This window comes from Onychostoma macrolepis, chromosome 02 (assembly GCF_012432095.1).
Source record: "Onychostoma macrolepis isolate SWU-2019 chromosome 02, ASM1243209v1, whole genome shotgun sequence".
Lineage (NCBI taxonomy): Eukaryota > Metazoa > Chordata > Actinopteri > Cypriniformes > Cyprinidae > Onychostoma > Onychostoma macrolepis.
Genome location: NC_081156.1, coordinates 11626831 through 11654069, shown reverse-complemented (window position 1 = coordinate 11654069; position 27239 = coordinate 11626831). Strand labels below are relative to the sequence as shown.

The 27239-nt window shown below is 37.1% G+C and overlaps 2 protein-coding genes across 3 annotated transcripts; one reads left to right on the top strand and one right to left on the bottom strand.

Moving 5' to 3' along the window:
• Positions 1–423: 423 nt before the first annotated feature.
• Positions 424–14461, top strand: acot11a (acyl-CoA thioesterase 11a). 2 transcript variants are annotated; one of them, XM_058797998.1, is made up of 16 exons: positions 424–754; positions 1531–1738; positions 5069–5138; positions 5455–5515; positions 6149–6250; positions 6572–6719; positions 7220–7337; positions 9269–9388; positions 9497–9635; positions 9757–9812; positions 10263–10329; positions 10687–10770; positions 10846–10979; positions 11985–12116; positions 13416–13542; positions 13618–14461. In XM_058797998.1, exons 2-16 carry the CDS (start codon positions 1555–1557, stop codon positions 13774–13776), a joined length of 1701 nt encoding a protein of 566 aa, XP_058653981.1. In that variant the 5' UTR covers positions 424–754; positions 1531–1554; the 3' UTR covers positions 13777–14461. The 2 variants fall into 2 exon arrangements, with proteins under 2 accessions (XP_058653981.1, XP_058653973.1); XM_058797990.1 differs by having other exon boundaries at positions 427–754; positions 7187–7337; positions 13618–14425.
• Positions 14462–14654: 193 nt separating this feature from the next.
• On the bottom strand, positions 14655–27050 carry fam151a (family with sequence similarity 151 member A). Its single transcript, XM_058797976.1, has 8 exons — positions 26875–27050; positions 26497–26652; positions 26128–26277; positions 25884–26043; positions 17570–17794; positions 17349–17485; positions 15875–16009; positions 14655–15800 (listed from the first exon to the last, which is right to left on the bottom strand). Exons 1-8 carry the CDS (start codon positions 27041–27043, stop codon positions 15142–15144), a joined length of 1791 nt encoding a protein of 596 aa, XP_058653959.1. The 5' UTR covers positions 27044–27050; the 3' UTR covers positions 14655–15141.
• Positions 27051–27239: the final 189 nt, after the last annotated feature.

Here is a 27239-nt window from a genome sequence, read left to right as displayed (position 1 = left end):
ATAATACAGAGTTAATTTGCAAAAACTGATTTTCAATGATAACAATTTTCAAAAATTATGTTTTTTTTTCATTGTGCATTCCAATTAATCTCAATCAAACTGCAGTTGGGTTATTTTGATTAGGTTAAAAAAAATACAGCTAACTAACACAATAAAACACAATAAAAACATGGTAACATAATAAAAAAACACGATTTTTGAAAATGTTAAAAAACGGAGTTATCTGTTTTTGCAAATAAACTATTCCTATATATTTTCTTAAAATTAACATTTCTGTACTACTGTTCTGATTCTGACTATTGTAAACGTTACCAGTAATGCTAACAAAACTTCGTTAACTCTTGACTCTATTTGAAGCGCTGTCCTGTGCTTTTAAAGACTTGTTGCGCCACCTGTCGGATAACAAATTAAGCGATAAACGGCAGGTGTTAAAACATCCCGTGCTGTTTGCAAACACGATTGTTATGTTTGAAGTAGCCTGTGTTGTTGTTTTTAATGTGAGAAAGATCCTAAAATAAGTATCCTAAGAAGAGTGTTGTGAACTTTACAGAATATATGTAAACATGAGACACGGGGCGGAGTCTTAGTTAGGCAACTTGTTAGTGAACACTATATGCGCGCGACTGAAGAGGTATTTTTGCTGACTTCCCATGCGTGAAGATCTTCCGTGAACGCTTGAGTCTGTGATTGGAGTTATAGTCTTGCGAGAAAGTTTGCTGTGTTGAATCTAACCAGACTGTCTAGGCAGATCGCGGTAAGGGCGTGAATGATACTTTATAACAAAACATCAAACCACGTCGCCGCTTAAACTTGTTTTCGATGCTGTTCTACATACTCATTCAATAACTGCACGTCTTTTCACTTCATTGTAAACGCGCTGCACAGAAACGCAAGTGCACATAACATCTATTCATATGTTGAAATAAATTTGTAGACAAATCTTATTGGCACAGGAATGTATTGAAGATTTTGTCATTAAAATGTTAACGTTAAGGAGTGTCACAGAGGTTACTGAAGGTTGCGCAATATTCAACAGTAATAATAAGTAGTTACCAGACTGAAAGTACAACGTGATGTGCAATTACATGTGGTAAAATTCACAATCATACCTCGTGATGTTTAGTTTGCCGGCAAATGCATTTAAAATGTAAAATAATAATAATAATTAAAAAAAATAATAATAATACAGATAATAAAATAATAAAAAATATTTTAAAAAGTGGACCTAGGTCTAGTCAGTGTTTTAGACGATGTAAAAGTGCATTTTATTTGTTTTGTGAGAATTTTGGATGCAAAATGTATTTTTAGGCCTCCATTATCTACATAAAACTTTTCAAAAAAAAAAAAAAAGAAAGTAGATTCAAGATTTAATCTCAAAATTAAGATGAAAATTACTTGTTCAGTTTCTAGTTATCTGATACAATGACCTTCACACATTTTAAGTGAGGCTAAATTGTCCTTTATGGGACTGCTGTATTCAAAGAAAAACTCCAATTTCTAATATTAGCATTGAATATTATTTGCTCTCAGCTGCTGAATCTTCAGCCTATCAGTATGGCATCAGAATCCCATCATAAGGAGAATCTGCATAACCTTCAGCTGGAGGATGAAGGACAGCATCGCAACCCTTCAGAGGTGAAGATGAGCCAGATAGTGCTGCCCTGCCATGCCAACCACTGCGGAGAGCTGAGCATCGGACAGCTGCTCAAATGGATGGACTGCACAGCATGTCTGTCTGGTGAGTTTGCACAATGAATGACACAAAGTACCTTTAACCTGCATTGTAAAGGCTCCAAAACACTCTATAAGGATATGAGTGTTAGTATAATTCTGAGGACTTGATTGCAGTGACTAAGCAAAACTAGAGCAAATATAAACTAGATGTGTGACTGCATGGAGTATGTTCTAAAATGTGAGAACATTACTTGAAATATTGCAATGTGGGATAAATTATTAGGTACATTTCTTACACAGTACTGGGAAAATCTATTTTCCCCATACTGATTTGTTATTTTTTATGTATATTGTTTTAGATCCTCATACAAATTGCAACATAGAACAAAGGCAACCAAAGTAAACACATACAGTTTGTAATTTCTCCCCCCTGTAGGTTAAATTCGCATTCTGGGGTGTGTGTGCAGGGAGTTGGTTTGGGGGCAGGGCTCTAGACAGGACTCTAGACATTTAATCGTAAAATGTCAAATAACATTTGGGGTGATGGGTCATAGGGCCTTCAATTAGAGTAAATAAATGAATAAATAACACAGGACAGAAACGATAGATATTACTGAATTCATGACAAATGCAGCAAACTTAATAATGCATTTTTGTCACATAGAAAAGCTTCACCCTCACCCTCATGTCGTTCCAAATGACTTTCTTCTGTTGAACACAAAAGAAAATTTTGTAGAATGTTACCAAACCATTTTGGTTACCCTTGATTTCTACTGTATGGACAAAAATTTCTTGAATTTCTCAAATGATGTTCCACAGACGAAAGAAATTCATACAGGTTTGGAATGACATGATGTTGATTTTTTAAGATATTTATAAGATATTTATCTTTAATCAGGCCCTTATTGAATTACCATTTTACTTAAATGAAAATTAATTAGAACTAAACATCTAAAAAGAAAGAAGTATCCAGAGTTTAACTGACTAGTAGGATGGTGGTCACAAGAAGCAAAACCATGGTCCTCATTATATGGCTTTTAAAATAAGTAGCCTAATAGGCTAATAAACTATAAAATTTGTAGTTTAAAAAAAACTAAACATGAAGAAACTACAAAACAGCTTCTATGAAATTAAAATAGCATATTCCCCAATATCTAACAATAACATAATAAATACATTTCTGCCAACACATAGGCTATTTATACAGTGTTAATAACTTCAAGTTAAATTACTATGGTGCTGAATTGACAAGCCTAAGCGTTTTCCAATATACCTCATTGTCGTGGCTGTTTTCAGCCAGAATCACTAACCTTTCTCATATCACATGACTGTATAACAATTCTGAAAAATCTGAATTGACAAGCGACTTGCGCTGTTTATCTCTTATAAATCGTGGCAGAAGCACGGCGCTGTACGGGAGACTGATCCCGCTCTGCTTTGACGCGCGGCTGGCGGATGGCGCTGCTTCGCGCTTTTGGAGTATGCTTTATGCGGTTTCGCATGCGCTGTAATTTAAAAACAGCGCCTAATATCGGGGAGGTCTCCTTCGTTTCGGCGATCGGCTCACTATTTGAATGGAATGTCCCGGTGTTCCCTATGGCCAGTAGTCGATCGTGGGCCCCCCAGACCTCTGGGCCCTATGTACTCTGTCACCCTTTTCCCCCCACTAGCGACGCCCCTGTCTCGTCTTATTCGTTTTTGTTAATAAATGTTATGCAAGCTAGTTTGTCATTGTAGCCTACTGTTTTATTGTTGTTGTGCTTTTTAATTAAGAATAACAATGAATCCATCTTTTGTTTTAGTCTTAAAAAGTGAAAGGTGTAGATATAAGCAAAACAGACAATTATCTTTTCTTGTAAAACGTGACACCAAGATCGCGAATTTGAAAGTGAAAGCGCACGAAAAAAGGAATTCCTGTTCACAAAATTTAAATCACAAATAATACTGATGAAAGTGAATGGGTTGAATGTTGAACACTTTCGTTACCATATAACTATAAACTATGATAAAAGTTCATCAGCATGCACTGATTAATCAAATGTTGTAGCAAAAAAACAAAAAACAAATTGTGACCAAATTATGTGCTGTGCGACCAACTGAGAAAGTTAGTCGCAAAAGTGCGACCAGTGGGAAGAATGAGTCTAGAGCCCTGGGGCTGATGTTGAATTGCAGGGGCCCGATAGGCGCATGTGTTTATCCGTCCTTGGTCACTACCATGCTTGACCATTGGTATGATGGTCTTTTTGGTGTTTACCCTATGGACCCCTGTCTTCCAAACAGTTCTACTTCCAGCTCATTAGCCCTCAAAATATTCTCCCAAAAGGTTTGAGGATCATTAAGGTGTGTCTTGGCAAAATTCAGATGAGTTTTAATGCTCTTCTGGGTGAGCAGTGGCCTGTGTCTTTCGGATGGTGGAGTCATGAACAGTGACCTTTACTGATGCAAGAAAGGCATGGAGTTCCTTCAGTGCTGTCCTTGAATCTTTTGTGACTTCCAAGATGAGTCTTTGCGGTGGTCTTGGAGGAATATTGGAAGGTTAGCCACTTCTGGGAAGGTTTGCTACTGTGCCATTTTTTTCCCATCTGAAGATAATGGCTCTTGCTTGGGTTCTTAGGAGTCCAAGAGCCTTAGCTTTGTAACCGGTCCCAGGCTAACGTATTTCACTCACTTTCTTCCTCATCATTTCTGGAATTTCTTTCACAGTTGGCATAGTGTATTACTGGGTAAGGCCTTTTAGCCAACGTCATGCTGTTGAAAAAGTTCTGTTGAAAAATGTATTAACTGAGCAGGGCTGTGTTAGGCTGTATTCAGGTGTCATGAGGGTGATGTTGTGGCACATTATGAGACATGGAGGCTTGATCTTATTGATGATGAGACTTTCATTTTCCCAAATAAGTCCAAAGGCAGAGCAAAAGTAATATGGATACATAACAACACAAATAACTAAACTTCCTAAACAGACAAAAAAATGAGAGTCAATACAAAAAATAGAAACAACTTTCAAAATCACAATACTCAAAACTGGGTTGATGCTAGCCAAGAACAATATACTGCACAAGTGACGGGGAGCATTCTGTTTGCTTTCTCCTCTCTCAAGCCACGATGCTGCCTTCCCTAAATAGGGTCGATTGTGCTTTACTAAATAACATTATAATTGAAAGAAAATTGTGTTTTGTGTTTACTCAGGTTGCCTTTGCTTTATGTTAGGTTTTGTTTTCATTTCTGAATCAGTTTAGCGTGAGATATAGCCTACACTTAAACAGAAGAAATCAAGAAAGGGGCAAATACAGTATTCCTTGCACATTACCTGTCAGTCATAAACAGGCAAATCTTTTAAAAATGGTGTGAGATTCATTAGTGTCAAGATGTCTTATTTGATCTGCTTCCATTCCAGCTGAGAGACATGCTGGATGCCCCTGTGTGACAGCTTCTGTTGATGACATCTACTTTGAGCACACCATTGGGTACAAAAGAAATATTATTTATATTTTTGATAATTAGAGCCACATCTCAGTGTCTTTTGAAAAACATCCTAACCAGAATGTAATTTCGCCCTTAGGGAGTACTGGCAGTTCTGTCTGGTTAATTGTTCTGTTAAACTACTATTATCTGTTAATTACTCCAGTCTGTCAGTCTGTTAGAATAACACAGCACCAATCAAATGTAACTTTGATTAGAGAGGAGAGTCTCAGTAATATAAGCCCAATGGAAAACAGTCTCTAATATATCATAAGCTACTGTCATTATCACTTACATTTGAAATACACATATATTTTTCAGTGTTGGACAAGTGGTCAACATTAAGGCCAAAGTCAACAGGGCCTTCAACTCAAGCATGGAGGTAATAGCCACACTTTACATTATAATATGAAATAGTCTCACTTTATTTTATTTTACCAAAGGTTACTCTACTACGACCTACAGATGTTTTTGGAGTGGTTTCTACTGTTATGTAACACTGAGGTTTTCAGACCTCTGGATGCCAAGGACCCCTAAATATGATAATTCAACATGGTTTTCAAAGTAAAACAAATGGACTTTGATTAAAGTGAATCCTTAACATATCTGCAGAATATTTACTTTATGTTAACTGGAGATCTTTTTCCTGCCTCCTATTAAGAGTACTGAATTAGAATTATTAGAGTACTGTGTTAGAGTACACTCTCAGAAATAAAGGTACAAAAGCTGTCACTGGGGCGGTACCTTTTCAAAAGATACATGTTTGTACCTAAAGGGTCCATTTTGGTACCTTAAAGGTACATATTAGTACTTAAAGTGTACGTATTTGAACCTAATAGGTACAAAAGTGTACATTTTGAAAAGGTATCGCCCCAGTGACAGCTTTTGTACCTTTATTTCTGAGAGTGTACTGTTGATGATAGAGAACCATTTTGAATTCACTTCATATTTATTTGAAGAAATAAAATATGTAGAATGGCAATTATTCATGTATGTATTGGTGTTTGTGTGTGAGGTGGGGATAGAGGTGAGCTGTGAGGACCTGTACAGTGGTCGTCATTGGAGAGTGTGTCAGGCTTTTGCTGCATTTGTCGCCAAACGCACAGATGCAAACAAGGTATGAGAAAACAATGCCATAGGAATGCTTATAATAATAATGTTTATTAATATGTTATGCTCACTTATATCTAGTCAATGGGGAAAAACAAGTTTTACAAACTGATTTGACCTTTTTGTTATAGCTGTGGAAATAAGGAAACACTGCAAATAAGGAAACAAGGCAAATGGCATGCAAATAAACAAGGCAGATACAGTTGCTTTCTGCACTAAATGCATCTAAAGCATCTAAATGCACCTTTACTCTGCACTCATTTTTAAACCAGTTATCAATAATTCAGGCAATTTGTAGATAAGAAATCTGTTGGGACTGTAACTGCAGGTGCAGCTGAGGCAGGTTGTGCCCTGCACACACCAAGAACAGGTGGAGCACAGTTTAGCAGCTGAGAGGAGGAGGATGAGACTCATTCACCACGACATCATGCAGGACTTGCTCAACAACAAGACCTTCCAGAGAAGTATCAGTGAGGGTAAGTGTCTTAAGTGGTGGAGGCACTTCCCTTTGGTAAAGACACTTTGGGAAAGACAAAAGGCTTTGTGCAAACATTACGCTAAGGCTCACAGACTGAATGCATATGCACATGTGATAATATCTCAGACAAAGTGAGTTACTTATTTCATCCAAAAATGTAAAATCTGTCATCGTTTACTCACCCTCATGTATTTAAATCTGAATAACTTTCTGTGGAAAACAAAAGAAGATATTTACTGTAGAATCCCCACTTTTTTGTATGAAGAGAGTCATAGAGAAGATAGTCATTCAGCAGAACAAAATCATACAGGTTTGGAACAACATAAAGTTGAGTAAATGGTGACAGAATTTTCATTTTTAGAGTGAACTATCTCTAAGCTATTGCACCTGTTCTAGACAATCATTTAGTTTTCTCCAAGCATCTGTTTAGCATCTTGAGGAGATGTTTTATTGTTTGTGAGGCAGAGAACCATTATGAAGATGTGGCTTTGCCGACAGAAAGAACAAGAGTGGAAAGTGTCGAGCTGGTACTTCCTCCTCATGCCAATCACCAGGTCAACACATTCGGAGGCCAGATTATGGCCTGGATGGAAAATGTCGCTACCATTGCAGCCAGGTGTGTGTTTCTGCTCACTTGCAAAGTGCATTTTTATACAGCAGTTAATATTTACCTTTATTAACCCTCTGCCTGCCATAGATCAGGGTTCAAGGTTTGTAATGTTAATACAAACAAGCCGCAAAAGAGACTTCTGTAATGACAGCATATATAGAAAGGTTTACTTAAAGCATATAACATAAACTTCAGCTTTCTTAAAAACACAGTGAAATCATAGATTTTGTGCCATTTAGTTCATCTGTGTTAGCTTTGAGGTATATCTATATGGTATGTACAGGGGCGGACTTAGTGATTTGGGGGCCCTAAGCAAATTTCAGGTACGGGGCCACAACAAAATAACTATAATGCTCTTTTACGTGTAACCCTTATTTTGCTCGCTAGCTCTCTCTCATTATAGCTATAGCTATTATTTATTGTAACTATTACCCCTTCACAACTTAAGTAGCCTAAATAATTGGTCAACCTGATGCTGTTCTAAAGCCATATTAAGCTACTTTATTTTTTTCGGATAACAAAAGACAAAAAAAAAAAAAAAAATGCTTGTACTTTGAATTGTAAATTTCTTCAATCTTTTTCCAAAAAGGATTAAAATGTCATAAAAATTATCCCATGCAACTCGTTCCATATTCCAAGTGTTCCTAAGGCATATGATAGGGTTTGCCGAGAAACAAATCGAAAATATAATCTATTAAGCGAAAATCTCCAGTCATTGCATTTGTGCATTTATTCGAGTTTATAGTTCATTTGCATTTATTGTTCGTGCTGGCGCGCCTAGGAAAAGCACACAAGAGAGTCATTTTGAAACATCAAGACAAATAAAATTATGACTTGAAACACAATTTCTTTACTGAGGTGAATATAACTGTTCTGAGACGAGCAAAGAATGCGCGCAAAGAGCGCTCCGTCTATAATCACTAAAAGCTGTCACTCACTTCAGTTCATCGCGATCTCACGACGTTCCATTAATAAGCTCTCTGCACAATGAATCTCCAGACCTGACAAAAACTTGCCGTTTTGAGTGGTGAGTGAACATTTGATGCTCTCCATAACACAAATACATACTGGTGCATTTGCCAAATATGTTTTGGCGAATATCAGACGGGGCCCCCTGATTCCCCAGGGCCCTAAGCGGCCGCTTACCTCGCCTATTGGTTAAGTCTGCCCCTGGCTATGTACTCCTAAAATATACACAATTAAAGGAATGGTTCACCCAAAAATGAAAATGTACTCATACTTAGGCCAACCGAGATGTAGATAAGTTTGTTTCTTCATCTGAAGAGATTTGGAGAAATTTAGCATTACATCACTTGCTCACAAGTGGATTCTCTGCAGTGAATGGGTGCTGTCAGAATGAGAATTCAAATAGCTGATAAAAATTTCACATTAATCCACAAATAATCCACACAACTCCAGTCCAACAATTAATGTCTTGAGAAGCAAAACATCTGTGTGTTTGTAAAACAAATCCATCATTTAAGATGTTTTTAACTTCAACTTGCTTCTGGCTAAAATCTATCCAAAAATATTGCATTCTCCAGTGAAAAAAATCGTGCTGTCTGAATCAAAAGACATCACAGATCAAACACCATTTAAAACCAGTCCAGAATACATTTAAACAAATATGTTGGTGGATTTTGATTTGAGAGAACAACAGGGGATGGACTTTTTAAATGGAGGAAGCACTGTTATGGATTATGGACCTGTTATGGATTTGTTTTTTACATCATTTTGTTGTATCTATAATAAGAAAGTCTCCCCAATACAACCTGAAAAGAACTAGACAAGTAGCAAATTTAATCCAACAATATCTTCATGTTTATATAATGTCAGCACAGGACAGAAAACATCTTGTGTCTTGTGATGGTCTTATTATGAATAAAAAAAACTAAAGACACATGAGACTGGCTTTCTCTTTTTTTTCCATTTTTTAGTCGTTTATGCAATGCTCATCCAACTCTGAGGGCTATAGACATGTTTCACTTTAGAGGCCCTTCCCAGGTTGGAGATCGTTTGGTTCTAAAGGCCATTGTCAATAACACATTCAAGAACAGGTGGGCTTATATAATCTATCTATCAGTATCTAAAAGATGTATTTAGATTTGAATGATTACACAGTGATGATGTCATACAGCTCATTGGCAGTATCTCTGGTTTTTTAGTATGGAGGTTGGTGTCTGTGCAGAAGCCTATCACGGAGATGAACCTCTGAGGCATATTAACAGTGCCTTCATGACATTTGAGGTGCTGGATGAGAAAGGAAGGCCACGCCAACTGCCCCCCATAAAACCTGAACCTCAGGTGAAGAGTCTAGATTTGGTGTTCATAGTGCAAACATTCATGCCAATGCTCACTTGATTGTTAAAGTAAACTGGATTTTGTAAAATCTGAATTTTGAATACTATTCTGAATTTTCTGACAGGAGGGACAGAGGAGATATCAGGAGGCCCTTGCCAGGAAGAAGATTCGTCTTGATAGGTAGCAAAACTGGTGCTGGTTGATTCGTAACAAAAGCTCCAGTTTATAACCTCACAAAACCATGTGAGAAGAGTTGGCTAGACTGCAAAACCTTCAGCTCACCCACAGATGGCACTGTCAATGTGTGTCACTGCTAAAAAAAAAAGTAGATCGACATTATAGATACATATATATATTTCTTATTAGGCTTAGTTTTGAAGTATTTATTTTGATATGCTAGAAATATTATTTCTAAAACAAATTCTAAAATAATATTAAACTTCCAAAATCTATTTACAAATCTAAAATCTAATCAAAAACTAATACAATTATTTAATGGAATAATTAAATTAATATTGAAATGATATAAAGTAATATAGAATTTTTCCTGAGCATCATTTAGCTGTATTGCCTGTTGTTCAATTTCTCTCAAAAACATGATTTGATCATCTGGCCTTTGTTTCTACTCAGGAAGTACATCATCTCATGCAAGCAGACTGAGGTGCCACTTTCTGTCCCATGGGACACCAGTAACCAGGTAATTTTCCCTTCTTCAGAAAATACATGTTATCCAAACGTCTGTTTACCATTGCAAGGTCCAAACTTGTGGCACGAATAGGGCTTACGTGTAAAAAAAACTAATATATCAGGATAGACATCCAAAATAAAGATAAAAAACAGACAAGATATGCAGAATTATGTAAATGTGACTGGCATTAAGAAATGGTTGTACACTGCTATAGTACTATTTCAGTAGTAATCAGATATTTACTATTTATATAATTTACTCATAGAGTTTACAGTGTTTCACTCACATCTCCTTTTGAGCAAAATGACTGATAATGTGTAAAAGAGATGAAAGCAATGTTTTTTGTAAGGCAATTCTCACTTTCAGGTGTATCTGAGCTACAATAATGTGTCTGCCTTGAAGATGCTTGCAGCCAAAAACAACTGGGACCTCAGCTCAAAGAAGAACAATGTAAGCACTATTCTTCATATGTCACATTATAGAGTTCACACTTTAACATTAGATACCTTGTCTTGCACTGGGCAGGTGAGCCTGTATACAGTGGAGGAGAGTCAGAGTCTGTGTTTCAGGGTGGAGTTTGAGATGGAAATCCCAGCACAAAGAGCCTTCATCCTCCTCTCAGATCTCAGTCGCAGACATGAATGGGACCAACACTATACGTGAGACACTATACCTACCACAGTATTATTAGCTACTGTACAGACTCTTTTAATTACAAATGGAATAGGGAAGGCCAGAGATAAATGTCATGCTTATTCGCTCAAAAGTAATAAATGTAATGCTTTTTTATTCAAAAACTAGAAATAACGGTTCAGATGAATTATGGAGACATAAATTGGTTTTCGGTTTTGAAAAGGTTTATGACAGGGCTGCATCTTGTCACCATACTTGTTCAATCTGTATGCTAAAGCCATATTCCAAAAGGCTAGGGGAGGATAACATATGGGTAGGGTGAAGACTGATAAACTGATGACACAACATTGCTAATTGAAACAAAAGAAGGTATGGAACATTTGCAGAGAAAAGTTTAGGGATTAGAAGTGAACAAGATCATGTTGGATAACAACGGATAACAACGATAAATTTGAGCTCGATAGAGAAGAAATTGTGATTGTTACGAGTTTTGGGTGCCCTTGTGACCATAGATTCGACTAACTCTCAAGAAATATTACGTCGTTTGGCAATATGCAAGTCAGCTATTTAGACAATTTTTTTTAAAAGCAAGGACATCAGACTGTAGACAAAGTTATAACTAGTTCAGACTGTAATATTCTCAGTTTTCAAGTACGGTTGCACAAAACCAAATTCTTTTTTAATTCTTTAGTCTATCAGGTCATTAAGACTCAAACCTGAGTTTTAAAACAAAAAAAGACACCAAAATCAAATACTGGAAATTTATCAAACCTTTTTTACAAATACAAATTAAAATTTCTTCATCAGTTCCTCATTATTTTGGAATTATGCATGCACATACCTGATATGGCCATTGTGAGCACTGTTATTACCAATGTTACATAAGTAAGTTGGTCATATCTGTACATGTAAACCCTTTTGTCTGTTACATGATCATACTGTATATCATTTTGAAATATCCATTATACAAAAATGTAAATCCAAATGCCAGTTCAAACTGACCTTTACATTTTTTGTATTGCTTTGTGCAGTTTGTGTAAGCTGCTCCTTAGGGTTGATGAGGATGATTTCATCTATCAAGTTGTTACTCCTTCGGTCAGTAAAGGAGGAAAATATCAGGACTTCATTTTACTGGCCTCTAGAAGACCACCCTGTGATAGCGGGTGAGGATGACTATAGCAATTCTAGGTGTGGTATTAAAATAAAGCAATAAGCCCCAAGAAGCCGTAGTTTACAGTGAATTTATAACTGCTAAGGGGCGTTGTTAGGCACGACGCGAAGCGGAGTAAACAAAGGTGTAGGTTTGTAGTGTAATTTACAACGGCTTCGAATGTGGCTCAACCAATCAGAATCAAGGACCGGAACTATCCGTTTTATAAGCTAACATTTGCTACCTTTACTTCAGTGAAAGAACAAGATTACACAGACAGTTTTTTCTTTATTAGAAATAATATGCACTAATAAACTGAACAATAAGACCAGGTATGAAGTAAATAAGATAAATTTGTTGCCTTTAAAGAAATGATTTAACATTACATCACTGCTCACCAGTGCATCCTCTGCAGTGAATGGGTGCTGTCAGAGAAAGGACTTATTGATGTGTTTGTATTTCTTGCAAACACAGCTTTTCACTTTGCAAGATATTAACTGATGGACTGGAGTCGTGTGGATTATTGTGATGTTTTTATCAGCTGTTTGGACTTTGCAGAGAATCCATTGGTGAGCAAGTGATGTAATGCAAAATTTTTCCAAATCTGTTTTGATAAAGAAACAAACTCATCTACATCTTGGATAGCCTAAGTGCGAGTAAATTTCCAGAAAATTTTAATTTTTCGGTGATCTGTTCTTTTAAGCACCCATGAGTTTCTCTAAAGGCATGTTCACATGTCAAAACTGCAGTTAATGAGGTTCCATCTTATAAAAAGTGTTCGCGTTCTTGTAAAACTTGGTCCGAATTCAAATTACAAGGTCCGATTTGTACCACCTGACCACTGCAATGGCATGTGGAAACGCATTTAAAATGGCAGTGGCCTTAGCTGTAAAAATGTAGTTAAGTTGTTATTTTAATATAGAAAATATTAAATATACATTAAATATAATAATATTTCTGTTACAAAATGCAAGAATAATCTAAAAAAAAAAAAAAACGAAGGACATACAATACAGTTTAATGCAGCTAGCACACAGTTGAATACGTCTAATGTCCTACAAAGTTTATTAATGCATTTACATAACAGCTGTTACTTGATGTGTTGTTGTTGTTTTTTTCTCTACTGATTACTGAAATTACACAGATTCATTTTGGCATTAATAGTGTTGGCACAGAAACGCAAAATTCCGAGTCTGAGGAAGTGAACAGCTTTGAGTAGAATGTCACGGGTTATCATCTAGTAATTACGTCATGGCATGAATGCAGCACAATTATATTTAATATTTACATATAATGTATATTTGTTTTTTAGGGATCCATATGTAATTGCCCTAAGATCAGTTGCTCTACCCTCTCACCCACCCACAGAGGAGTTCCACAGGGGCGAGGTGGTCTGTGCTGGGTTCACCATTTATGAGGTTTCAAAAAGTGTCTCGAAGGTAGGAAAATACTAAATGATGGTCACAATGTACTTCACACTGAAGTGTCTTATTGGTTCCCTGTTTTGCCCTCAGATTTCCTACTATAATCAGGCCAGTCCAGAAGTCCTGCCATACATCTCCACTGACATTGCAGGCCTCTCGTCCAGTTTCTACTCAATATTCTGTGCATGCAGGCAGTACCTACTGGACAACATAATCAGCACATCTGCATTCACCCCTTCTGTATTATAACTGGCAGCTGCTGGGCTGAACTCATCATGATGTGCTACAACTAATATTTCAGTTTATGCTTTTACAGGGGCTATATCTAATATTTTTGTAGTATTGTTAATTTTTTCCCACTTAAGTCTATTAGGGTTAAGCCAGGAATACAATGTTTGAGTTCGAATACTCAAGAGTTTGTGAGACATTGCACACGTTACGTTATCAGTTAACCTGATAATTGTGTCAAAGCAGTTGAAACACGGCACGACTGTACTGTATGGCAATCGCGTGAAGTTTTGCGCTAAACACAGAGGTTGAATTTTCAATGTTGCTGCTATTGCTTTGGAAAGAAAAAGAAAAATAAAAAAAAGTTGTGCACGTTTTAGATAGAGAACAGCGAAGTCATTTGGTTAAAAAAAACTGGAGAGTCTGCACTCTCCAGATGTAATGTGTCTGTGTATGATTTGGGAATGGGGAGAACTCTGGTCAAATTCAGGCCGACCCTCTGAATTTTTGTCAACATGTTTAAAAATTATTGGGAGGTACTTGGCTCGATTTGTAAGACTGAATGGCGCAAAATAATACAATAGAAAAAAATATATTTTTCTGGCATTTTCCTTATTGTTTGCTCAGAACAAATATATTCACTCACTGAATCTGTCTCAAGGATTATTATTCAAACTTTAAATTACATGACTATTTTCCGTCCCTTCTCTGACCTTTGTAAGTAAACAGGTTGTTTTTTTATTGTTCTACATGTAAATGACCTCTTTTTATGAGACTGCTTTTTAAGCAAGGCAAGTTTATTTATATAGTACATTTCATACAGAATGGTAATTCAAAGTGCTTTCCATAGAAATAATAAAAAAACGGTACTCATTAAAAGTACATAAATAAAAATAGTAAAAAATCTGAAAAATTGATAAATTAATAAATAAATTGAGAAGATTAAAATAAAATGTGCAGTGCAGAAACAGAGTAATCTTTGTCGACTAATCTCTCTGCATGTGAATGTTTTTTTTTTTTTTTGAATCCACCATAGGGCACCCCTTGTGCTCCGACAGCCATTTTGCAAAGCCACTGTTACAGTGCAACAGGTTCACATAACATCATGCTGAAATATCTTTAAAAATAAACCTAATTTCTAAAACTGGGATCCATCAGAATATTTACATATTACACCAAAACATTATTTGTCCTACGACGGCGTTTTAGTAATCAAAATTATTACATCTATGAAAGAATTCAGTTATCAAAAATCAATCTTTTTATGTACATTTTCAGGTTTACAATGTACATTTTACATAAATATCTTGTACTACTTGAACTACTGAAACCACAGTTTAACTGTCATTTTGCAATGTCTTTGTCAGTGCTGTATGATCTTGATTTTCAGGCTGACAGATTTGCTATATGTTCTTTGTACATATTAGGCATGTTGTAGAAGCTCCGCTGTCTGTTCAGTGCTCTGATAGCCATTAAGCTTGCAGTCCAAGTATTGAGGCCTCTGTCCTCTGCCCGATGCTCCAGAGTCATTGAGAAGCGTGATTGTGCATGGATAAGGCTTCTACATCCAGTCACAGTCCTGTACAGGGTCTCAGCATGCAGCTGCAGTGAAACATCTTGCCAAGCCCCCTGGAAGAGCTGCACCATGTCCTCCACCAATTCTGGTTTGTAGCCTTCATCAAGAACCTCTTTAGGCCAACCCGGAGCCAAGGTCACATATGGAAAGATTTGATCAATGGTTCTCAAGAATTCCTCTCCTGTCACGTAGTCTTGGATATAGAAAGCTCCGTGTGCTATGTCCATGTTGACCCAGGTGGGGTGGTGCAGCAGGTCTCTGTCATATGCCTGACGGAGGAGCTCCAGTGTGAGGCTCAGCTGACTCTGGGACTTTATCCTTAAGTAGATTCCCCATGACTTCTTGGAGGCAAGAATCAGCTCCAGGCAGTCCTGTAGAGGCAGCTCAGGCTGGGATCCCTGAATGATGGGAAAGTTTGGTTGACCTACACTAGATATTACTGGGATCACCAGCATTCCCCCTTGGCTGTCTGCAAAAAATACTTGCATTACTATTTATCAAGATCTATGCATTTTCACTTTATCACAGTTGTTAAAATCACACCTTCAAGCAGATATAGCAAATAATCTTTATCGGTCACTGTGTCCCACTGGATGTTGAGTCCATCACTGTTCACTGGCCTGAAATAGTCAATTATGTCCCCACCTGGATAGAATCTTCTGGGTCTGTTTCTCAGCTCTGAGAAAAGAAGACGCCTGTGTTACTGATATAAACAATTAGTGATAATTTAAAATTATGACCGAAACTGAAAAACGATAAATAAAAGGAGCAAAATAAGAAATTCTGACAATTATTTTCATGTTATGAGCTATAACCGATAAATAAACACCTATACTATTCTGTTTAAATAAATAAAAATTAAAGCACTAAAAAATAAAGTCAATCATTAGAAATGTTTCAAGTTAATTTAGGCATAACAACAAAAATCTACCTGGTCTCATGGCATTTACGTACCCGGCAGTTTCCAAAATAAATGAACACTTTCACTCAAATTTACAGAGTTGCGATTAATAAAGCGAAATTTTCGCACAATTACTTGAAGAATATCATGCTATGACTTCAAAACATTTTGAACATTAGCGTCGCACACATCCATCATATCTATGGGTTTTCATAGATGATAAGTTTGTTCGGTAGCTCACGGAGTACGGCGACGGATTTATGAGACGAGAAGCACCGGTTAGAATCCCGTGTAACTACGAATCAACAAAGCAGTTAAAACCTGCGTAAAAGGAAGTTCGAATGGCACAGTTGCATCAGCTAATACGTTTTTATATCAGTTTTGCATTTGTTAAGACTATCGGGTAGGTTTAGTGTTGGATTTGGTGTAGGGCATATTTCCAACAGGATAGATAGAGCATTAACCTTTAGCGACAGTCCCCGGATATTTGAATTCTGAACCGCCGCAATACGTACCTGAAGCAACGTAATAAAAAAACAGCAATACATACCAATATCTACGTAATAAAAACGTGCCAGAGTTCACATATTGAACCTGTGTTTTAGCGCCACTCAGTGGACATTTCTATTTGAAACTGCGGCGAAACGTGCAGCAATTAAGGCACGTAAAACGGTGTCGCACAAAAGGTGCGCAGAGGTACATATTTTTATGAGACCAGGTTGACAAAAATGTACAGTGTTAAAAATTGATATACATTTTAAAAATATTACATAATTTACTCAAAAACCAAGTAGCTTTCTGTTGATCAGTACGGTGAATTTGCATGAAAAGCATGGAAAAGACATTACGAAATCTACATGGGAATAGGTCTTCCTTTATGCAAAGAAGAAGAACCATTTTGGGTTCATAAAAGAAACTTTTGTTGAGCAGTTGTACAATTACATGTCGAATATCAAACAGAACCACTAAATAAAAAAAATAAAAAAACCCTGCTTAGCTTCAGTGGGCAAACAGTCTTGAGCTGCAGGGTGATATGGCTGTGGCTGTGATAACAATATATTGTACATCCCTATACACTATGTGAGGTTTAATATGCAAGACCATGATGTCACTTACTTGCAGCTTTTTTGAACTGTGAGAGCACAGGCTCATAGATGTCATAATAGATGCGCAGAGGGTTGCTATTGTCTCTGATGAAGAGAAGGTCATTCACGGTGGGATTCTCCTTTCCTTGCCACAGAGTTAAACTGAACCTGTATCATAACGAGTCCAGAACATAGTATAAACATAGTAATTTAAGTAAAAAAAAAAAACAATTATTGACTTAACTGAGTTACCTTGATGACTGGCTGAGCAGCCAGCTGAGGTGTGGCCACCCATTCTTGGCCATCAAAGCATGGACAGGAAAGGTGATTTTCTGAGGGAGGTGTCTTACAATAGAGTACATCTCTTCCACCATACTGCGTGTGTATGTTACATTAGGGAAGATGGAAAGATAAAGAACCTTCCATCCTGGAGAGATGGTGACGTCAGGAAATTTCAGCTGAATGAGCTCAAAAAACCTTACAATAAAAAAGTCAGCAACTGAAAAACAACATTAAGCAATCAACAGATCACAAAATTAGTTCTGTTGTTCAGAATATCATTTCAGAATGCATTACACATTAATTGCATTCCAGACCGTGTTTTGACAAGATTTTTCAGGGCCTCTTTCTTCACGTTACACAGTTAAGCCAGTAGGTGGAGATAAGTGATTGTCCATATGAGTGAGTTAAACCATTTATTAAACCATTAATTTCCTCAATTTTTTTAATCACAGTAATTCATTCAGAAATGAAACAACTGCCTGTTTTAATGAGTGAGTCACTGTTTTTTTATTTTTTTTTAAATTTTATTTAACTCAACTGTTTTATTTGGGAATGAATCACAACTACCCCAGCTAACAAAAGTTCCCAAACCGTTCTGGGAATAATAATTTTGATTCTTAAAATAAAAGCTAAAAAATACCTTGTTCATGAATGTTATGTGTACTGTAGGTTCTCTTTCGGTCTTTACAAAAAAAAAAAAAAAAAAAAAAATACAAACAATCACCACCACAACAACAAAACCCCACAACATTCTGAAAAGAACCTACAGACAGCATTCCTAGAATGTTATTGTTTCCCAAAAAATAACCAAATGTGAACCATATGAGAACATTAGGTGAGCATTCTGAGGTTGCTGCGACTGTGCATTGTTTTATGTAAAATGACCTTTGGTGGAGCAAAAAATATATATACATAACTGAAAATATTTGGTCTATAATGTAAGTTACTCTACTTCTAGTTTGAATAACTCTTGTACAAAAGCAATGCACAATATCATACTTGCAGTGCTGCTTGGTCTAAATACCAGGACAGCCTGTTCTCTTTACCTTTTACTATAACTACACGCATCAACCCCGTTGTAGCATTTGGACTAATCAGACACCCAATTATTTGTTATATTTAACAAATAATCCCTAACACCTCCTCATCCAACCAAAAAGCCAACTATGAGGGTCGATGGGCCCCTCCCCCGAAATGCAGCTAACACCTCAAAAATGCAGAACAGGCCTTTGGTTCCATTTGGTTTTATTGCTCAAAGGAATGCGGGCAGAGCAACTCTCAATTCCGTTCCCCATAGAAAAGACACAATGCCAATAAAAATGAAATCATCCAGACCTTCTTCAGAGGCTTCACGAGACTCTCGTTCCACAGCCAAGCCAAATGCAAGTATTACTTCTTTCACCAGACATGAAATATAAGCCATTGTATACTGTGCTTTGGATTTGAGACTAATGGTTCTTTCAGATGGTCAACTCGGCCTCATTTCCCCCCGCTTCTGTCTGGTTTCATTCATCCAGTCTCACTAACCCTTTCCATGTGTGATTTGTGTGTGTGCATGTGTTTGTCTAGACTAGTTATGTGTCAGTGTTTAGTTAATAAAACCCTTGGGCACAAATGAGTTTCTGATTCTGTCATCGCTTGTGAATAATGTCCCTTTTATGATTCTGATCTAGAGACATGCTCTAATGCATTAATATTGTAGGAAAGATATTTTCTGTGCCCACGAAAATATCCTTTCTTAGAGTTGATATGAACTTACACTGAATGTTCACTGGACAAACAGATTAATTGATGTCAATTTAATTCTGCTACAGTTACTACTGGCAGCTGATATAAATAATTGTAATTAATCATAATTAATTGCAATTATTTATTGTATATACATTTTCCCTTTGAGAAATTTGCTACACTGTCCAAGGTTGACTCGTGTCTTTACCAATTGCTCAAGTGAGGATTTTATTATATTTTGAACTACGTGCCAATCAGGACATGCTCTCCTCTTAAGGTGAAAAAACGTAACCTCAACTCTAAGCCTTGGCTAGATGACACTACTCGTTCTCTCTGACAGATCTGTGGAAGGGCTGAATGTAAGTGGAATAAGGATAGATTACAAGTCTCCTATGGAATCCTAAAGGACTCCCTTTCTGCATTTCAGTGAGCTGCTAATGCTGCCCAGCGTAAATATCTCTCAGAGTTGATTTTATGTAACAGTAGCAGGCTTAATGCCTCATTTTCAATAATTGATTCAGTTCTCAGTCCCACTATTAATAATTTTCAAGAGACATCTGACTCTCTCTGTGAGGATTTTGCGAGATATTTTAATGATAAGATCTCACTGATTAAATCTCTAATGCCTTTGTCAGCCTCTACGCCACTTGATGTCCCCTTCTGCTCCTCTACATGGTCTGTCTTTGAGCCTATCAACTTGGACTCCCTTAATGAGATTGTTGCAAGTCTAAAACCTACTAGCTGCCCTCAGGATGTGATTCCCACACATTTTCTTAAGCAAGGCCCTGATTTGTTGTCTGTCATTAACAAATATCTTTATACTGGAACTGTCCAACTGTCATTGACCAACTGTCATTAAACATGCCTCAGTTTTGCCTCATCATAAAAAAACAAATTTGGATCCTACACTTTTGAGTAATTTTAGAAAATTCTAAAATTTTAGAAAAAGTGGTTCTAGGCCATTGTCTGTCTTTTTTGAATGATAACTATATACATTAGTAATTTCAGTCTGGTTTTAAAGCCTGTCACAGCACCGAATTGGCCCTCTTAAGAGTCATGAACAGGGCTTGACATTAACTTTTTTGCTCACCGGCCACTGTGGCTAGTGGTTTCCCAAATTTACTAGCCACTCAGCATTTTCACTGGCCACAATTTTGTTATTGGGAAATTACATTTTATATGACTTAATACTGCATACAAAAATGAACTTAAATTGATTTCCAGGCCATTTTTGACCTATTTAAAGGGCATTTTCCCTAACCGTATTAAAAGCATGCATCATCTTTCATATCAAATTCTTACATTTTATTAATAATTTCACTTAAGATAATATAGGGCTGTTACCAATCATATGTAATCAGTATCTACAAAACCGATCTTTCCACTGCAGAAGAAACAGAAGTGACTGGAGTGGCATTCAGATGCATTACACAGACTGTTCAGTGTAGCTGAAATATAGCACAAATGCATTTACACTGCATGCAAAATTATAATTATTAGCATAAATAATTGTGTTGTGAGCTCCATATATATATATATATATATATATATAGGAAAAAATGCAAAGATAGGCTACTATGAAAGTAAACCGCCAGTAGGTGGCAGTAAGTGATTATCTTAATTAATGAGTCATTGAAGCATGCCTTCAAATGATTTGTTCAGACAGCTGATTCATTCAAGAATAAAGCAAGTGCCTGTCCTTATGAATAGAAAACTTAATCAAAATTTGCAATCATAGTTTTGAGGGAAATGTTCACTCTCTTGGTCGTGTCATTTTGCTTAACTAGGCTGTATGTTATAAATATAAAAGCTAAGTTACATTTTTATGTTTCTTCTGTGTACAGTTGCGTTCATTTGTTTTGATTTCTCCATGAGATTCTCTCACATAGGCTGCGTGAGCCTCAACTGGCGTGACCTTGTTGTTACGGATTATCCATTATCAATCGCCGTTTATACAGAACGTAATAAAATCAGAACCATTCTCGCCGAAATTTCGGTGCTTCCCTAGATATTTTAATCAGGTTAGTTGTCCGGACGGGCAAGTAAAATTCTCTTCTTTCACTTGCCCCTTCAAAAAAATCTACTTGTCCCAGACAAACATTAATGTCGAGCTCTGTTACTTTATATAAAATTCAACCCAGCCAGAGTGGCTAGTGGGAGTGACTGTGTTACATTTGACAGTAGCCCCTCTCTGCAGAACAAAGATCCAGGGGGCGGGGTTGGATCCACGTCCAAGGGGTGGAGATTGGAAGGTTTAGGGGTGGAGATGGGTGGGTTTAGGGATCAGGGGGTGGAGATGGATAGGTTTAGGCAAATTTAAGGTGGGAGGAGTTGGATCTAGATTCAACCACACCCCCTGGATCTTGTGTTCTGCAGTGAGGACCATCTCGCATTTGATGGGTTGGCGGGTGTTAATGTCAAGCCCTGGTCAGGAATGATATAATTCTCACCACTGATATCTGGCAATCTATGGCTTTGGTCTTGCTAGACCTTAGCTCTGCATTTGACTTGGTCGATCACAATATTCTCTTATCATGTCTAGAAGCATGCCTTAAAGCCAATATTAGACTGCTTGGACAAACTAAAACTTTGGCTCACTAGTAATTTCTTAAGTCTTAATGAGAGTAATGATCTTGTTTGGTTCAAATGATTGCAGCATTCATGACTTTGATCTTGATACTCTGTTATCATACAGTACCACCTGTGTTTAGAATCTAGGGGTTTTGCTTGATAACAGTCTTAAATTTGAGAAGCAGATAGTGCTGTGGTTAGGTCTTGTTTCTATCATCTTCATCTTTTAGCAAAGATTAAGCCCTTTTTGTCTGCAAAGGACTTTGAAACTGTCCTGCATGCATTTGTACCATCTATCTATTGTAACTCTTTGAATATTGGTGCCCCTCAGACATGTGTCACATGCTTGCAGTTAGTTCAAAATGCCGCAGCTCGGCTCCTCAAAGGGAAGCATAAAAGTGAACACATCACACTGGTTCTGATTTCACTTCATTGACTACCGGTCAAATACAGAAGTGACAAAGTTTTGTTATTTGTTTTTAAGTCCTTGCGGAACCAGGCACCACAGTACCTATATGAACTACTACAGCCGCCCTCACAAGAAAGGTCACTCAGATCTGGGGATTCTGATCTACTGTATGTTCCTAGAACTAGACTTAAAAACAGGGGTGATTGCGCTTTTGCGGTCATCAGTCCCAAGTTATGGAATAGCTTTCCAGCTTGAAATTTGGCAGCAGAGCAATGATATCTCAGATCATTATCTAGTCTCCTGTATATTCCATATAGCTAAAGCTGTAAAGCCAACTCCTTGTTACAAATATGGTAGAACCATTACCTCTACCACAAAAGACTGCTTTATAAATAATCTTCATGACTTATCTCAGTTCCTCAGCATATCCAATAGCTCAGAACAACTTGATGATGTAACTGAAACTATGGACTCTCTCTTTTCTAGCACTTTAGATGCGGTTGCTCCTTTACGCTTAAGGAAGATTAAGGATAAGAGTCCAACACCGTGGTATAATGAGCACACTCGCGCCCTAAAGAGAGCAGCCCGGAAAATGGAGCGCAGCTGGAGGAAAACTAAATTAGAGGTATTTCGTTTAGCTTGGCGGGAAAGTACCCTATCCTACAGAAAAGCATCAAAAACTGCTAGATCTGATTACTTTTCGTCTCTTCTAGAAGAAAACAAACATAACCCTCGGTATTTATTCAATACAGTAACTAAATTAACGAAAAATCAAGCATCAACAGGTGTTGGCATTTCCCAAGAGCATAGCAGTGATGCTACAGTATCGCATCAGATAGCGCACTATAGATCCCCTGAGGAACAATTCCATTCATTCTCTACTGTGGGAGAGGAAGAATTGTATAAACTACAACATGTATGTTAGACCCGATTCCATCTAAACTACTAAAAGAGCTGCTTCCAGAAGTCATAGATCCTCTTTTGGCTATTATTAATTCATCATTGTCATTAGGATATGTCCCCAAAACCTTCAAATTGGCTGTTAAGTCAATTCCTGTGATATTAAGCCACAACTTGACCCCAAATATCTAGTTAATTACAGACTGATCTCAAATCTCCCTTTTCTGTCAAAGATACTAGAAAAGGTAGTATCCTCACAATTATATTCCTTCCTAGAGAAAAATGATATCTGTGAGGAATTCCAGTCAGGATTTAGATCGTATCAGTACTGAGACTGCTCTCATTAGAGTTACAAATGACCTGCTTCTATCATCTGATCGTGGTTGTATCTCTTTATTAGTTCTACTGGATCTTAGTGCTGCGTTCGACACTATCAACCAAAACATTCTTTTGAATAGACTAGAAAACGTTGTTGGCATTAGTGGAAGCGACTTAGCATGGTTCAAATCATACTTATCTGACCGCCATCAGTTCGTAGCAGTGAATGAAGAGGTATCATATCGATCACAAGTGCAGTATGGAGTACCTCAAGGCTCAGTACTAGGGCCGTTACTTTTCACGCTTTACATGTTACCCTTGGGAGATATTATCAGGAGACATGGTGTTAGCTTTCACTGTTATGCTGATGATACTCAGCTCTATATTTCTTCGCGGCCTGGTGAAACACACCAAATTGAGAAACTAACGGAATGCATAGTCGATATAAAAAACTGGATGACGAGTAATTTTTTACTGCTAAATTCGGAAAAAACAGAGGTATTAATTATCGGACCTAAAAACCCCACATGTAATAACTTAGAACATTATCTAACACTTGATGGCTGCTCTGTCAATTCTTCTTCATCAGTCAGGAACCTAGGTGTGCTGTTTGATAGCAATCTTTCATTTGAAAGCCATGTTTCTAGCATCTGTAAAACTGCATTTTTTCATCTCAAAAGCATATCTAAATTGCGACCAATGCTCTCAACGTCAAATGCAGAAATGTTAATTCATGCGTTTATGACCTCAAAGTTAGATTATTGTAATGCTTTATTGGGTGGTTGTTCTGCACGCTTGATCAACAAACTACAGTTAGTCCAAAATGCAGCAGCTAGAGTCCTTACTAGAACCAGGAAATGTGACCATATTAGCCCGGTTCTGTCAACACTGCACTGGCTCCCTATCAAACATCTGATAGATTTTAAAATCTTGTTAATTACTTATGAAGCCCTGAATGGTTTAGCTCCTCAGTACTTAAGCGAGCTCTTATCACATTATAGTCCTCCACGTCCAATGCGTTCTCAAAACTCTGGCCGTTTGATAATACCTAGAATATCAATATCGACTGCGGGCGGCAGATCCTATTCCTATTTAGCACCCAAACTCTGGAACAATCTACCTAACACTGTTCGGGAGGCAGACACACTCTGTCAGTTTAAATCTAGATTAAAGACCCATCTCTTTAGCCTGGCTTACACATAACACACTAATACGCTTCTATTATTCAAATCCGTTAAAGGATTGTTAGGCTGCATTAATTAGATCAACCGGAACCGGGAACACTCCCAATAACACACGATGTACTCGTTACATCGTAAGTAGAATGGCATCTACGCTAATATTTGTCTGTTTCTTTCCTATTCTGTTTCTCAGTCCGTATCCAGTCAGATGGTGGATCAGCACCAAGAGATGATGTCTACAGCCCTGATTGTCAGCGGAGACCAGGACACCCAGATGACCCCCAGAGACATATCCCCAGTGAAAACCTCGATTGAATACAATAAAACAAAAAAAATATAACAAAATAACCAAAAATATAATAAAATACCTAACTACATAATACTACTATTGTTAGAAATTGCAACAAAATTAAAATAGAAATATAAACGTTTGAACTGCGGGTTTCGTCTGGTCAGGGGAGAACTGGCCCCCCGACTGAGCCTGGTTTCTCCCAAGGTTTTTTTTTTTTCTCCATTCTGTCACGAGGGAGTTTTGGTTCCTTGCCGCTGTCGCCTCTGGCTTGCTCAGTTGGGGACACTTAATTTCTAGCGATTATCGCCGATTTGATTGCACAGATAATATTTAAACTAATCTGAGCTAGACAATGACATCTCTGAATTCAATAATGAAATGCCTTTAACTGAAAATTGAGTGTTTAATCTTATCATTATACATTACTGACACTCTATCCTCTAATTTGATACTGTTAAGTGCTTTGACACAATCTGTATTGTTAAAAGCGCTATATAAATAAAGGTGACTTGACTTACATCAGATCTGCTCGAACACTGTCAATTTTTAAATCCACCTTGAAGACTTACTTTTCTCAATGGCCTTCAATATCCCTTGATTCTCATCGGCATTTAACATCCTTTGATTCAAGCTTTTCCCTCTATTTTACCTTATTTCATAGGATTTTCATTTTTATCATACTTTTATTGATAGTTTACAAGTTTTATGTGTTTTTACTTTCTGTTTTCTTTTAGCTTTGGTAAAGCACTTTGTTCAACACCAGTTGTTTTTAAATGTGCTATACAAATGAACTTTTATCGTATTGTATTGTATTAAGAGCCACTTGCCTAAATTGAAGAGTATCCATGTTTTACTATTAAAATTAGATATTTATTATGATCTTACTCTGAAGCATTGATTACTGGCCAGAAAACAGGGACATTAGGACCAGGAAGAATATCTGCATTTATCCACACCGGGTGGTTGATCCCCGTTTGGTTTTTTACTCTCAACAGATCCAGTGAGGGTTCCACAGCATTGATACTTTTAAAATCCAGCTTTATCCCTAAAGAAGAAGACACAAAGAAATGTTCATGATGTCTTCTGTATATAAAAGCAGATGTTCCAGGTACAGTTCCAGGTTGTTCACCTTTCTTTGATTTGAGTACAGCATCCAGCCACTCCTCCAGAGTGTTGTCACTGTATATGTCCGGTGGATGGGCCATGATGGGAATATTGGTTTCATTAGCTGTGTTATAACCTTTCACATTTATATCAGCCTCTAGGATCATAACATCACCTGTAATGTATTCAGTTAAATTAGGTTTTAAGGTATTTCCTTACATAACATATGTAATATTATATCATATTTTATCAGAGCTCTTAACATAAATTGTGTGATCTCTTATCTAACACAATGCATATCACAGGAATAAGTTTATTATGCAACTGGTAATTGAATTGATTGACGCGCAACCTTGAACAAAGGTGTTAAGATAAAACAAAAGATCACTCTTACTGTTCAAGGCCTTGTTCATCTCAGATTTATTGTTGGCTGCGTGATACCATGTTGCATAAAGACCATCTTTCTCCTGAATTTCTCCAATTTGGAGAAGAAAGTCAAGCATGTCTCCATTCGATGGGAAAGGCTCCATTTCCATGTCGACTGAAGCATCTGAGATCATGCACAAGCAGTATCCAAATTGAACAACATTTAATGGGCCAAATCAGTATTGATTTTTTTTAATTTACTCTGACATTCATAATGCATACAATTTCATAATTATATACCTGATCAATGGTGTTGCATTTGGAAAAATTCTGAACTCTATATCAAGCAATATTTAATGGCATACAGTTTATTGTAACATTCAAAAACAATGAAGAGTCTCCATACCTGATCTTGTGATTACAAATACTGAAGTTAAGGTAATGATGAGAAGAAGTGCAATCAGTCCGATAACAACACATAACATGATGAATTGCTCTCTTGTAAAGATCCCCAGAAATGTTTTTGGTTCCTTTCTTTCTCCTTCCTCCTCACTGTTTTCATCTTTTTGTTCCATTGTTTTGCAATATCAGATATCTAAATGTTCACTCAATGAGTCGTTGCATCAGTGTGCAGCTGCACAATGACTCTTGTTTTCTCTGAGGTCCAAACTGCCTTTTATCTGCAGACCATAAAATGGTGTGATAGGCCGCACTTTGTATTCTTGCTGTCTTTTTTGCACCTCTATGCAAATATTAAACAACAAATTCCTC

Excerpts from the sequence above, each read along its gene's own strand:
- acot11a (XM_058797990.1), top strand. The coding sequence starts at position 1,555 with ATGGCATCAGAATCCCATCATAAGGAGAATCTGCATAACCTTCAGCTG. Across the intron at positions 12,117-13,415 it reads AGACCACCCTGTGATAGCGG|GGATCCATATGTAATTGCCC; the intron begins GTGAGGATGACT and ends TTTGTTTTTTAG. Across the intron at positions 13,543-13,617 it reads TTTCAAAAAGTGTCTCGAAG|ATTTCCTACTATAATCAGGC; the intron begins GTAGGAAAATAC and ends TTTTGCCCTCAG.
- fam151a (XM_058797976.1), bottom strand. The coding sequence starts at position 27,043 with ATGGAACAAAAAGATGAAAACAGTGAGGAGGAAGGAGAAAGAAAGGAA. Across the intron at positions 17,486-17,569 it reads CTGCTCAGCCAGTCATCAAG|GTTCAGTTTAACTCTGTGGC; the intron begins GTAACTCAGTTA and ends GTTATGATACAG. Across the intron at positions 15,801-15,874 it reads TTTGCTATATCTGCTTGAAG|ACAGCCAAGGGGGAATGCTG; the intron begins GTGTGATTTTAA and ends TATTTTTTGCAG.